We start from the raw sequence: 12,751 nt of genomic DNA on the forward strand, positions 1-12,751 counted from the left end.
CGCTGAAGATTGATCATGACATTTCTATAATTTGTTCTGTTTGGTGCGTCGTCTTTGCCATCACATACCCATCAGAGTTTGGCCATCACTAGGCCACGTTCGCCTCAACTTACCACCAACCAGAGGCCCCACGGGCTCCAGCGCCTCACAAAAATCTCTTTCTGGAGTTTAGATGCATAACTACACTACGGTCATATGTAGAGTCGTATACGAAATCATAGATAATCATAGGCGCGTCAAAACTGATTAAATTATTGGTAGAATCGTCTAATTTTAGTGTCCGTAACTGACTTATAGACGATGCCTCGTGACGCAGGGCAGTTCCTGAACAGATGATTGTTTATGACGCAGGGCAGTTCTTAAACAGACGAGAAATTTCTGAATACAATTGCAGTGCCGATCGTTTTGGTATAAAAGTCGAGCACATTCGAACGATTTTCAAGAAACAGGTCCGTATTTATATACGGCACGTTTTCAGCTTATTTTTTTGAAGTTATGTTGGAAACGGTTCTCATCTTAATTAGTGCCGCAATATTCTTGGTTCAATTCAGGTTGGGAGTGGATTAGCATTATTCTTAGGTTTCAGCTTAATAATGAAGTAATCTGGAGTCTGGCCTTCAATTGACCTCCGGTATTCCCTACAATTTCTTTTCTCGACGGCTCAATTTCAATGTCGATTACTTTGAAGCAGTATTTCCTGTATTCGTCCAACAATTTTTCATTCTGTTTATTTAATGATTACTTTGGTGTAAAGATAAGTCAATCGTTCAGAAACGTGCTCAAATGCTTGCGCACTGCATCCGGCGGGCCTTCTGAGAGACCTAAATAATATCGGGAATTGCTTATCGTGCTCAATTTTGTGTACAATTTAAGCCTTGATCAATTACTTTCCAATAAATAAATCATTCGCCGGGCTCTTTGCGTGTCTCACCCGACAAACATTCTTGCTGGACCAGAAAAACATTTTTAACACGCAGAATTCACCACTACGTCAACTGGATTGGAAAGATCTATATTAGAAGTTCAAGATTCAGCAAAGCTTTACCTCGAAAGTCTGAATTCAGAGGTAAGCTTTCAGCCGAACAATCCTTTAACAGGAAGAGTACTGCAAATCAAGAGGTTTAATCATCGCTTCTTCAAGGATTTAAAGAATCGAAGTATTTATGGGCATTAAGAGAAAATTCTTAAACTCGAGTTCACATGTCAGCTAAGCTTTAGGATACATGAGATCGGAGTACTTTAGCTTATTCCTTTGAGCTAAAATTCAGGTTTTCTGGGAGTCGATGTTTATTATTTCTCCGACAGGAAGGTAAATACAGTCTGGCAAAAATTCCTTTATTGTCAATAATTACTCAATTTTGTACTTTCAGCTAAATTTAAGTTCATTTTCATTTTTATTTGGACGCAATGTTTATTATTACTCTATGGGAGGAATTTTCCGAGGAAAGATAGAATTAGAAATGTACGGTCTTAATGTACCTGGAGCTACAGTTCAGTCTTTGGAGCCCGAAAATACCTATTGGAAGCCTAAAATGATACTCGATTGTTCTAAGATTTCGGAATTTGCTAAAGTCGTTGAGTTTTAGAATCTGATGCTAAATTTCTATGATTGGAACAAAGCATATTTTATTAGGACATTAAATCTTTTGTTTGCAGCTAACTTTGTCTAAAACTAAGTATTATTTAAGGAAACTATACGAATTCGAGGTTGATTGGATAAAATTTGTGGCATATGGCGTAAACTTCTGATGAGTAATGGCTAAATTTTCTTTGTTGCAGCAGGATTTCCGTATTTGGAGAAACATATTGAAGCTGCTTTCACAATGGATTTTGGAAAAATTGTCTGGGCATGCTACTTTCTTGTATTGGTCGCTTTGCAGTCCTATACAGCCTACACAGAAGCAGCTCCAGCAAATGCACGGATCACATCTGTGCCTGGCTACAGCGGCAGTCTTCCTTCAGAGCACTATGGAGGGTAGGGATAATCTTCATCTATATTTATTTTTAATGTCATCTAGGTTGAAATGCGTTGAAGTTAAAATTCTGCGACTGATTTCCCTCTGAACATGATCTCAATTACGGTGACCACGAAATTTCTTGTATAATTATTCTAATGTGTTTACAATGATGTTATTTATTTATTAATATTGGCGCTGTGTAGATATATAAAGATAGATGAGACTAGTGGAAAATACCTGTATTACTATTTTATTACATCAGAAAGAAATGCAACGACAGATCCTGTTGTTCTCTGGTTGAACGGCGGTCCTGGTTGCTCAAGTTTTGATGGCTTCGTATACGAACATGGTTAGTCAATGAAATAAGTAGTGTTGATGTTCAATCTTTCGAGTTAGACTGCAGTATGTCATGTCAACACCCAAATGATTCTGAGATCCGTCCAGATTTTTACAGAAGAAAACGTTCTACATCCTAATTAAGAAAGTCTCAATTTTAACAGTAATATCGTGCACGTGCAGGTCCCTTTAACTTCGAAGCTAGAGAGAATGGAAGTTTGTCCAGCCTACAACTTAATCCATACTCTTGGTCAAAGGTTATTTGCACTAATATTTTTATATGGATTAAGTTAATAAGTATACAGCTCAAATTTTCCAGTACAGAGTTTTATTTTCATTGATTCATTCATTCTAAAAATTTTGATCAATGTTTTGTACATTTCAAATATTTCAATCGTATTACAATACGTGAAAACCTGTAAACACAGTTTCGTGATCAAAGAGGAAGAATCTTAGGAAGATACCATTGGGTTGAACCACTCATTAAACTTACTCATTTTTATATTGATTAAGTTCTATGAATTCAATGGCGAAGAGTTATAGAAAGTCTGTAACAATGAAATTGCAAGATTTCCTTGTCAATCCAATTAGAAATCAAATTCTAACGCTTATATTATTCTTTTGAAACCAGGTATCAAATATTATCTATCTGGATTCACCATCTGGAGTTGGCTATTCATATTCTGAAAACGTTAGTGATTATGACACTGGTGATCTGCAGACAGCTTCAGATACGCATAATTTTCTTTTGAAGGTCTCCATCTTTTCCTTGAAAATCAGTTGTACTATTATTTCCAGATTCACTGGTCTGAGAGGTGCTTAATATGATTTCCATCGATTAGACATCTTTGATTTGAAAACATTTACAAATCAAGAATTATACAGTAAAAAGATGTGGAAGTACATTTGGTAATTCTGCAGAAACCATGTCGCTTTTTACGTATGCAAATCTTTTCTGGTTGGTTCTGCCATTAAAAGAAAACTTATTTCGTTTATGTTCGAGCAGTGGTTTGAAGAATATCCAGAGTTCATTTCAAATCCGTTCTATATTAGCGGAGAATCATATGCAGGAATCTACGTCCCAACTCTAGCGTCAGAAGTGGTCAAGGGTAGGGTAATATGGTTTTCATCTAACAAAAGATTCCATATACGTTTCTGATAGATGAAGCATTGACTCACCGTTTACATTCCATATACGTTTCTGATAGATGAAGCATTGACTCACTGGTTACATTACAGGAATTGAAGGTGGGGTAAAACCTGTTTTGAATTTTAAGGTAAATTGATTTTGATTATTTGGCATTGAAATTGTTAACAATCTTGCAATCCACATATGTTCCATTAAAGTCAAGCTAATTTGGCTCTTACTGATGCTGATCTTTTAGGGTTACACAATAGGAAATGGGGTTGCAGACACAAAATTTGATGGCAATGCGCTTGTACCGTTTGCTCATGGAATGGCGCTTATATCGGACGAACAATATCAAGTAATTACTCTGCTCTTAATTTCTTTTTTAAAAGAGGAATGGATATAACCTGAGTCTATGCATAAACTTGGCCTACGATTATCTGCTTTGAATATTTTAGTTTTCTTAGGTGGACAATCCATGATAACTTATATTTTAATATTTTAATTTATCAAATATAAATATTATATATATATTTTTATTTTATTTTAATAAATAATTAAAATAATATTTTATTAAATATTTTAATTTTTAGTTTCTGATATTTATTAAATTATTAAACCATATAAACAACTAATCAACAATTTTATATTCTAATAAATTATTTTAAAAACTTAAAACAATATTATCCGGGGTAATGAATATCCTTGATTCTATATTGAGCGCAAGCTGCCTCTACCAATAACATACACTCAATAAAATCATAAACATAGGAAGGCAGCCCTCGATTAACCTTTGAAAACGATTACATTTTAGAAATTGCCATCCACACAAATCTTTCCATAGTAATAGACAAGATCCTTATTTTTGATCCTACGGTGACATCCTTAGATTCTTGATAAACATGAGAAGGCAGTCCTCGATTAGTCCTCGATTAACCTTTGAAAGCGATTACATTTTAGAAATTGCCATCCACACAAATCTTCTTTTCATAGTAATAGACAAGATCCTTATTTTTTATCATACGGTGACGTCCTCGATTAACCTTTGAAAGGAATCACATTTTAGAAATTGTTTTCCACACAAATCTTTTCATAATAATAGACAAGATCTTTATTTTTTATCACAGGGTGACCTCCGTAGATTCTTGCTAGTGGAGAATCAGCCACAGAGTTGATTAACTTCGTAATGGATTAACTTCGTAATTTTGGTTTTTGATGATTTGTAATGAGATTCAGCCACAAAATTAGCGATTAACTTTGTATTTTTATTTTCAAAATGATTTATGATGAGTTTGCTCTCAAACCCAAACGGTTGTAGTGAGTTATTGAAAAATAAGCCCTATGATTGGCTTTATGGGTTAGCGCTCTTATAATTCAAAGCTACAATTTAAATATCCACCGTATAAAACCTTAAACGATCAAGGTTTTATACAGTGGATAATCGTTTGCATCTAAAAGCCATGAAAAGAGTAACAAAGTCCGTGAGAACAGAAATAGAGTAAAACAAAGTCCATGACGAGGAGGGGTTTTTCATAGTCAGATTATTTTGAAAAATTAGGCAACCATCGGCTACGAAGTGACTATCTTCAATTCCATCTTGAATGTAGGGTGCCTCTACCACGAAACCAAAATCATCTGCAGCAAATTATAAAACATAAGAGGACTGTTCCTCTCTGACGCAGCACCCGGTCTAGGGCCAGAGAATTTCGAAATCTGGTGGCCCAAATCTCGTGAACCTGTGGGCAATGGGTTCACGAAAATTTAGCTCTCACGGGCTTGCGCAGCAATGAATTCGTGTCCCCAAATCGAAAAATAAAAACGGACCCAACGTATATTATCTCCATAGCACTCGACCATACGACCTTTCACAGTGGACCGGGGTTCATTGCGGGGCCGGAGACCTTTTACGAGGGAAGTGGGTCCCATCCGGGTCTAAAGTACGGGCGAGGTCGGGGTCGGCAAACACTCTGGTGGTCGCCTTTGAAAAGGGCCGAGTACCAGGGTCCCGCCGAGTCGGGCTGTTCCGCCTGCTCGGGGTCCTCTTGTTTTTTGGGGTTCTTTACCTTGGTCGGGCCTATTTGGGCCGCGAACACCTTTGTCAAGGCTGACGTTTTAATCCAGAAGGTGAGAGTTGGATCTCGGAATCTGTTTGGACGGCCTCTCCAAAAGGTGTAAGGGGTATTTTAATAAGTTTTTAATTTATTTGGGAAAATAATAGTAAGGGGTATTTTAATAAGTTTTTAATTTATTTGGGGAAATAATAGAAATTCTCGTAAAATTTTGATAAAAAGATAAAGTCTAGCCAGAATTTTTGTAAATCTATCTTATACCTACATATCCATATTTTCCATATTATAATGGTTGAACTCAATTGTTGAAAACATATCCATATTTCCATATTAATCCATATTATAATGGTTGAACTCAATTGTTGAAATCATATTATAGTTGATGAACTCAGTTATTAAATTTCAAGAATCCATATTATAGTGATCAAATTTCCCAAATCCATAATCCATATATAATGATCAAATTTAAAGAATCCATAATCCATATTACATTTTTCAAACTTAAAGATTTTTGGTTACCAACCAAAAGATTAGTATCTTTGGTGGGTAACCAAAAGATTTTAATAAAGATTTTTGATAACGTAGAAGTTTTTATACCATTTCCACCATAAAATCATCAAACAATCTTACTGCAAAATTAAAGAAAAAAACAATTGCTGGATTCTGTCCATTTCTTGCCGGCTGCTATTTTTAGCCGTCTTGGCAAATTTGCCGCTGGGTAGACGACGCCTCTCCTGAGCGCCCATATGCGATTTGCAGACTCTCTGAAGAGATCCGATTTGCAGACTCTCTGAAGAGATCGGCCTCTGTTGGACGTGTACAGTCTTACACTAACTCTCAATTTCTCACAGTAATGTCTTGCAAGTTAAAACAGTTCTTGAATTGAATCAAATTATCCCCGTTCAGGAGCACGCGCCATTCCCCAACTTAGTCTCCAACGGACCCCGGCTAATAGCGAATTCGGCTACGCTGGTGATAACTTGCACCTTCGTGGTTCAATCTCAGTCTTATTCCCGTTGGGCTCTCCTGCACCATTTTGTCGCAGATGAAAGCACAGATTCTCAGTCTTTGGACGCCCCACCTTTATAAACACTCTCTCTTAACTCACTATACCAAACACTGGAGTAAGCGTGAAACCAAAACCATTTACACAAGATAGTGGGATTTATCACAGGGCACTTACCCATTTACATAGATCATAATTGCATACTTAGGCAGAGTATCGAGCACAAGGAAATAAAGGGGCATTACAGATTTCTTCTCACGGGCTTTCGTCATCTGACACCAGGAACACACACGAACTTCAAATAGAGCGATTAAACACAGGAGAATACTCATAACAACTTGGATTATCTTTACTGCTCAGAACAGAGTATATATGCATATACAAAGGATTACAATGGGCTCCTGCCGAGCTCGCATGCTCCCCTCGAGCTCTTCTCACTCTAATTATGAGACTCTGTCTCTCGGTTGTCACAATTCTAATTCCTGCTGCGGAGCTCTTTCTACCCTACTCTAATGTCGATGGAGAGACCCCTCATTCCTTGAATTCTAACTCTACATAAAGTTTTCCTGCTAGACAGGAAAATATCCTCACAAACAAAGACAAATGCACACTTGTCCTAACTATTTAAAATCTGCCTAATATCTCAGGCTGGCACTTGGCGTCATTTCAAAATCCGTAAGACACTAGTTCATCAAACTAACTATCCAACAATCCCAGATTCTTTTAGAAGCAGAACACTTGGAATTACAATAAAATTTCTAATTTCTATTTTATACAGATTTACATTGGGTAGATTCTATGGTCCGTTTGGGTCAAGGAAAAATGGATTGCCCAGGGTTGTGCCTGCATCCCTTTCCGTTTTTCTTTGAATGAATGGGATCACATTAATCTTTGAATGAATGGATCACATCAGAGAGGTTGCCATTTACAAAAATCCATCCAAAGCAATAGAGAGGAGTGATACAGATCCATCCCATGTAGACATCTTATTTTTCATACCTAAAATAAACCTTGAGCAGCTCCTTGGCATCTCTGGTGGCTCCCTTGTACCCTATTCAAGAACACGTTGTGGCTTCTATGCTGGGATGCCCATGCTTACATATTTCCGTCAACCAACCAGTATGTGTTCTGTTCATATCTCTGATTTTATCAAATAAGTCAATAATTTTTGTAAAGTTGGTTGATATATCAGCTGAACTTGATCTCCCTCATTTCTAAGATAATGAAATTATTGTGCAATGTCCATTCTTTTATCATGAGAATTAATTTAACCCTTGCCAATGCTAAAGATTGCCAAACTACATCATTCGGGATTTAGATTGAAAAGGAACCGTGCCAATGAAAAGAAATGCCGCCATCCAACATCTTGTAAAACGGTTCTTTCGCTTGTCATGTTTAGCATGGTTGAGCAAGGAATCCTGGATAACAAAGGAAGCATAACACTACTTCAAATTCCATCCCTCCGCATGTAGAGTCTGGTAGCAATGAGGCTGCCCAATCTCGCCCATAGGTGAACAAAGTCAGAAGTAGGTAGCCTTTAGTTATTGAAGGAAAATGACACTAGTCTCAAGCGTATGATGTACTTAATAAGAAATATCTTTCTTCAATGAAGGTGTCGCTCGGATTGTACGAAATCCTCCCCAAGCCCTTTATCATAGCAAATGTATTACTCTGACACTGGGTAGGGTCAAGATTCGAATATATTGGTGTGGGAACATACCTCTGTGCTTAGGTTGATTGTATTTCTGGAGCAATTATAGTCAACATGGTTCCAAGCCTTCGGTTACCTATAGAATTCTTTCTTTCTTTTCGATGTGCCTTGAAGCCCTTTTGGTACACTCCTTCAGTTGACATTTCTTTTTCTTTATTTTGCATGTGTTGTAACCCAGCCCTTGGATCTTCTGGATCCATAGGTTGGTTCTGTTTCGGTAACTTGGGATTACGCGGATCATTAGTTAAGGTGCAGTGGGTTTTCATCCAGTTCCATGAGAGTGTAATGTTTAATGTGATAGTAGGTGTAACCATTGTGAGTTGTGAAATATTCGTGAGACGACGCTTTGAACCTCTGCCCTTAGCGGAGATTTTATCATCCATCCCTCGCTTATCTCTACCATATCTCAATTCCTACACAGGTTTGTACTTACAAAATAGTAAAACCTAATAAGCTAATAATTTGAATTACTCTTGTAACGAATTTACTTTTCAACCTGCAGAACCAAGCACTAATATCATGTCTATGTTGTTCTCCACTTGTCTTGACGATGAATTGTCTCTTGTAACGAATTTACTTTTCAACCTGCAGAACCAAGCACTAATATCATGTCTATGTTGTTCTCCACTTGTCTGGACGATGAATTGTCTAAATATCGTAGGAAGCGTTCAATGCTTGTAATGGGAACTATTATGATGTCGAAGATGCTGATTGTGAAAGCAAACTAGAAGCGATAAACGAGGTAGCGGCTTTTTCTTTGTTTCTAATTTCTTTAATCCGTAAGCTGTTTCATTGTCGTGAGAACTTTTTTCAGGGTTTGCATATATACAAGCTGAAGGCTCTAATTTTGTCGTTGAATGCGCAGGCGGTTTCAAGAATTAACATTTATGACATTCTTGAGCCATGCTACCATGGGACCGAAAGCCAGCAGGTTCTTGGCAGTATACAAAACTTGCCTGAAAGTTTTAAGCTATTAGGCCAGACGAACCGGACCCTTCCAGTAAGAAGAAGGATGTTTGGTCGTGCTTGGCCTTTGAGAGCACCTGTTAGAGATGGCAATGTTCCGACATGGCCGAATCTCTTGGGGGACGTCCCTTGTACGGTAAATATCTCTGACTAATCCCTGTTTTTGTGAGGACAATATTAGTGCTCCCATTATATATATCAACCATATGAACTATGGACTAGATGAAGCAACAATAAGATTACAAAAGTAAATGATAAAAACCCACACAACTAAATGCAATAAAAATTAATAATGCTACAGATTGATTAATGGGTTGACTCCACCAAGTACCATAGATCATTGCTACCTGACAATACTCATCAAATTAGCATTGCAACGTACGTTTTCATCAAATTTTATAGGTTGATTTTGTGAATTTAGTACTGGTTATTTTGGCATCTATCTGTCCCACATTGAATTCATGAAATTCACTCTCTGTCCCAAGTTCCATATAATCCCAACATTGAATGTTGTCTCAATGTTACTCTAATGTATGGTATTGCTTGATTGGTGTTGTCCAAATTCCAAGAGTGTAGAACATGATGATTATTGGCAGTCTTAATGCAGTAGGATCTTTTAGGTTTTACATTTCAAGAACAGACACTAGAAATGATTCTATATAGAATTTTCAGCATACTCATATCTGGTGTATTATTTTTAATATTTTTTTAAGTTGGTATTTATAAATTTCTGCAGCTTTGTCATTCGCGCTTGGGTTATTTAGTATATCTGGTGTATTATTTTTAATATTTTTTTAAGTTGGTATTTATAAATTTCTGCAGCTTTGTGATTCGCGCTTGGGTTTTTCTAAATATGTTAGGTTTATTTTGTCAAATCAGGACATGACTGTTGCTACTATTTGGTGTAATGATGAATCTGTGAGAAAGGCTATTCACGCACAAACGGTATGTCTTTTTAACCAAAACTGATTCTTTACATTCTTTCTCTTAGTATGTATGCCTTGATTTGGGTATTCATTCTTCTGGCTGGTAAGGGCAAAGAGTTAGTTTTTGTGTATACAACATAAAACTTTACATAAAAATAAAACCTTACACAGAAAGCAAAATTCCCTAAAATCATTAAAAGCTTAAGTAAAACGTTAGATAAAGAACCAAAGTCACCCTAAATTCACCCTAAACACTAATTAAGTATAACAGGAAATCTTACAAAATTTTCTATGATGAGACAACTATAGGTAAGCCATCCTTCATGTTGCAGTACTAAGTTTCACCCCTTAAGTCCTAAAACCCATTAATGATCTTTGGTGCTCTAAAGAATGGCTTTATTTTAACTTTATGTTTTATTCTTCTCTTAACTTTTTTAAATTTAACTCTATTTTTATTTTTCTCATAACTTTTTTAACTAGGGCGGTTTTACAGAAGCTCAGCATTTGAGATCTATATAAAACAGTTACTAACATATTCAAGACGTGAAGAATCTTTTGGGTTCATCTGCACCTATATTGTCATTTTGTGTTTGTCTGAGATTAATGTACTCCTGGCTGTAGCAATGTCATTTAAGCTGTTTAGCTACATTTTACGTTTCCACTTATGCAATTTACCTTGCAGGAAGACATCGCTGGAAAATGGGAGTTGTGTACTGACCGTATTAATTTCAACCATGATGCTGGAAGCATGATCGTCTACCATAAAAATCTGACCAGTAAAGGCTATCGTGCATTAATTTATAGGTCTATTTCTTGTGCCCACTTTTTTAGTAGATACTTTATTATGAAAAACCTCGAACTTCTTTATTATGAAAAAGACTTTAGCATTTATATCATTTTTATTATAAAGTGATATATTTTCTTTTGAACATTTCACTCGGATCTTCATTGGTCAACAAAATCACTCTTTCACATAAAAGGGTATCGGTTGAGAGAAATGTAAAGATCATTGGAGAGAAATGTAAACAATGCAGATTGCATATTCGTCATTGTCCAACCTCTCTATACTCTACCTACTTGAAAGAGAGTTTACGAAATCCTAAAATATTAGTTTCAAGATAATGTTTAATATCTTATTTTCCCTAGACTTTTTCATTCTTTGTCATTGTCCTCCCTTTTTTTTTTCAAAAACTCTCCCTACTCTACCCCTTGAGATTCTACCTTTCTCCATACTCTACCTACTTGAATGGACTAGAGTTTAGAATTTTTAAAATATTATTTCAAACATATTTCGCTTACCTTTTTCCAATGGAGTTTAATGATTTTTAATATATCTAGGATATTTTATATATGGATCTAATATTCATGCTTTTTAATTTAAAATTTAAATTCTAAAAATAAAGTACATATATTTTTATAAATTTTAATAATTAAATATTTATGTATAAAGAATATTGTTTTTTATACACAAAAGGTTTAATGCGAAACTAAATTTTAATTTTGAAATAAAATTATTATTATTACACTAATAGTTTTATATTATTTTTCAAATTTATTTCATGTGATGATCGTAGCGACCATGACCTTAACATTTGCATTTATGATGGCAGTGGTGACCATGATATGTGTGTGCCTTTCACTGGAACACAAGCTTGGACAAAGTCCTTGGGCTATGCTATAATTGATGAATGGCGCCCCTGGATAGTGGATGATCAAGTTGCTGGGTAAGCACATGGTCATTGCTTCAATTTTGCCTCTACGTAATTTTAATTCAATCCATGCTAATTCAAACTCATTTAAATGAAATATTGAACTTTCTGAATTGTTGATGTGTGTAGATATACTCAAGGATATGATCAAAACTTGACCTTTGCAACTATAAAGGTGGGTTATTTGTTTTTTCTTCCTTCATGATTTAAGCAAGACCTAAGGTTAACTATAAAGATTCCGTCTTAAACATTATTTTCATTGCAACAAATAATGATGTTTTTTCCCCATTAAAACTAATTACAATATCTTCTTTGCAGGGATCTGGACATACAGTTCCAGAGTACAAACCTAGAGAATCGTTGGCATTTTTTTCACGGTGGTTAGCTGGAAAGTCATTGTGAAACACCACATGTTTCCAAATTTTCAGTTGCCAATTAAATTCATTTGCTTTTAGATTCTATTTACATTTTAAGTCTGCAAATTGTTTATTGAGCTTGTCATTGTCCTCATTTGCTCTTTATTAGCTTGTGAGGTGCAAGCTTTGGTATTGAAACATTTTAGGCCTTACCAATTTTCTTCAATTGGATTAGATTATTATCCTCTCAGATACATTGAACAACCATCTAAGGAAGGTGAAATAATTACAAAAAAAGCCATATCAAAATTTTGCATGTCTTTATGTGTTGGATATTTATGTACAATAAGTTCATATCGTGGGATTGGTTGGAATTTCTATCTTGTATGCTAGGTTATGTGGGAGCACCATGGGGGCTTCATTCAATGAGCCACTTACATAGCACATGCGTTCATGGCATACTAAACAATACCCTTAATTTGACTACATATTAGAAAATGCTTCTAAAAATCACTTTCTTTAACCCCCTACCATTACTAACCCAATACACCTTACCAATTTAAAATCCCCTACCTTCACTAGGTA

General features: G+C 35.7%; 1 protein-coding gene across 7 annotated transcripts; it reads left to right on the forward strand.

Moving 5' to 3' along the window:
* Window positions 1-235: 235 nt before the first annotated feature.
* Window positions 236-12,471, forward strand: LOC149172597 (serine carboxypeptidase 1-like). Of its 7 annotated transcripts, none has more exons than XM_089424364.1 (17): window positions 237-449; window positions 552-631; window positions 755-1,309; window positions 1,780-1,975; window positions 2,162-2,307; window positions 2,478-2,551; window positions 2,926-3,048; window positions 3,301-3,403; window positions 3,534-3,571; window positions 3,680-3,781; window positions 8,871-8,951; window positions 9,075-9,311; window positions 10,055-10,120; window positions 10,784-10,905; window positions 11,712-11,825; window positions 11,940-11,985; window positions 12,129-12,471. In XM_089424364.1, exons 4-17 carry the CDS (start codon window positions 1,824-1,826, stop codon window positions 12,210-12,212), a joined length of 1,488 nt encoding a protein of 495 aa, XP_089280490.1. In that variant the 5' UTR covers window positions 237-449; window positions 552-631; window positions 755-1,309; window positions 1,780-1,823; the 3' UTR covers window positions 12,213-12,471. The 7 variants fall into 7 exon arrangements, with proteins under 7 accessions (XP_089280495.1, XP_089280494.1, XP_089280490.1 ...); XM_089424367.1 differs by having other exon boundaries at window positions 957-1,309; XM_089424369.1 differs by lacking the exon at window positions 755-1,309 and having other exon boundaries at window positions 236-449.
* Window positions 12,472-12,751: the final 280 nt, after the last annotated feature.

This window comes from Pinus tabuliformis, chromosome 4_2, assembly GCF_031772625.1.
Source record: "Pinus tabuliformis cultivar Carrire ecotype Pingquan chromosome 4_2, CPIR1, whole genome shotgun sequence".
NCBI classification, from domain to species: Eukaryota; Viridiplantae; Streptophyta; class Pinopsida; order Pinales; family Pinaceae; genus Pinus; species Pinus tabuliformis.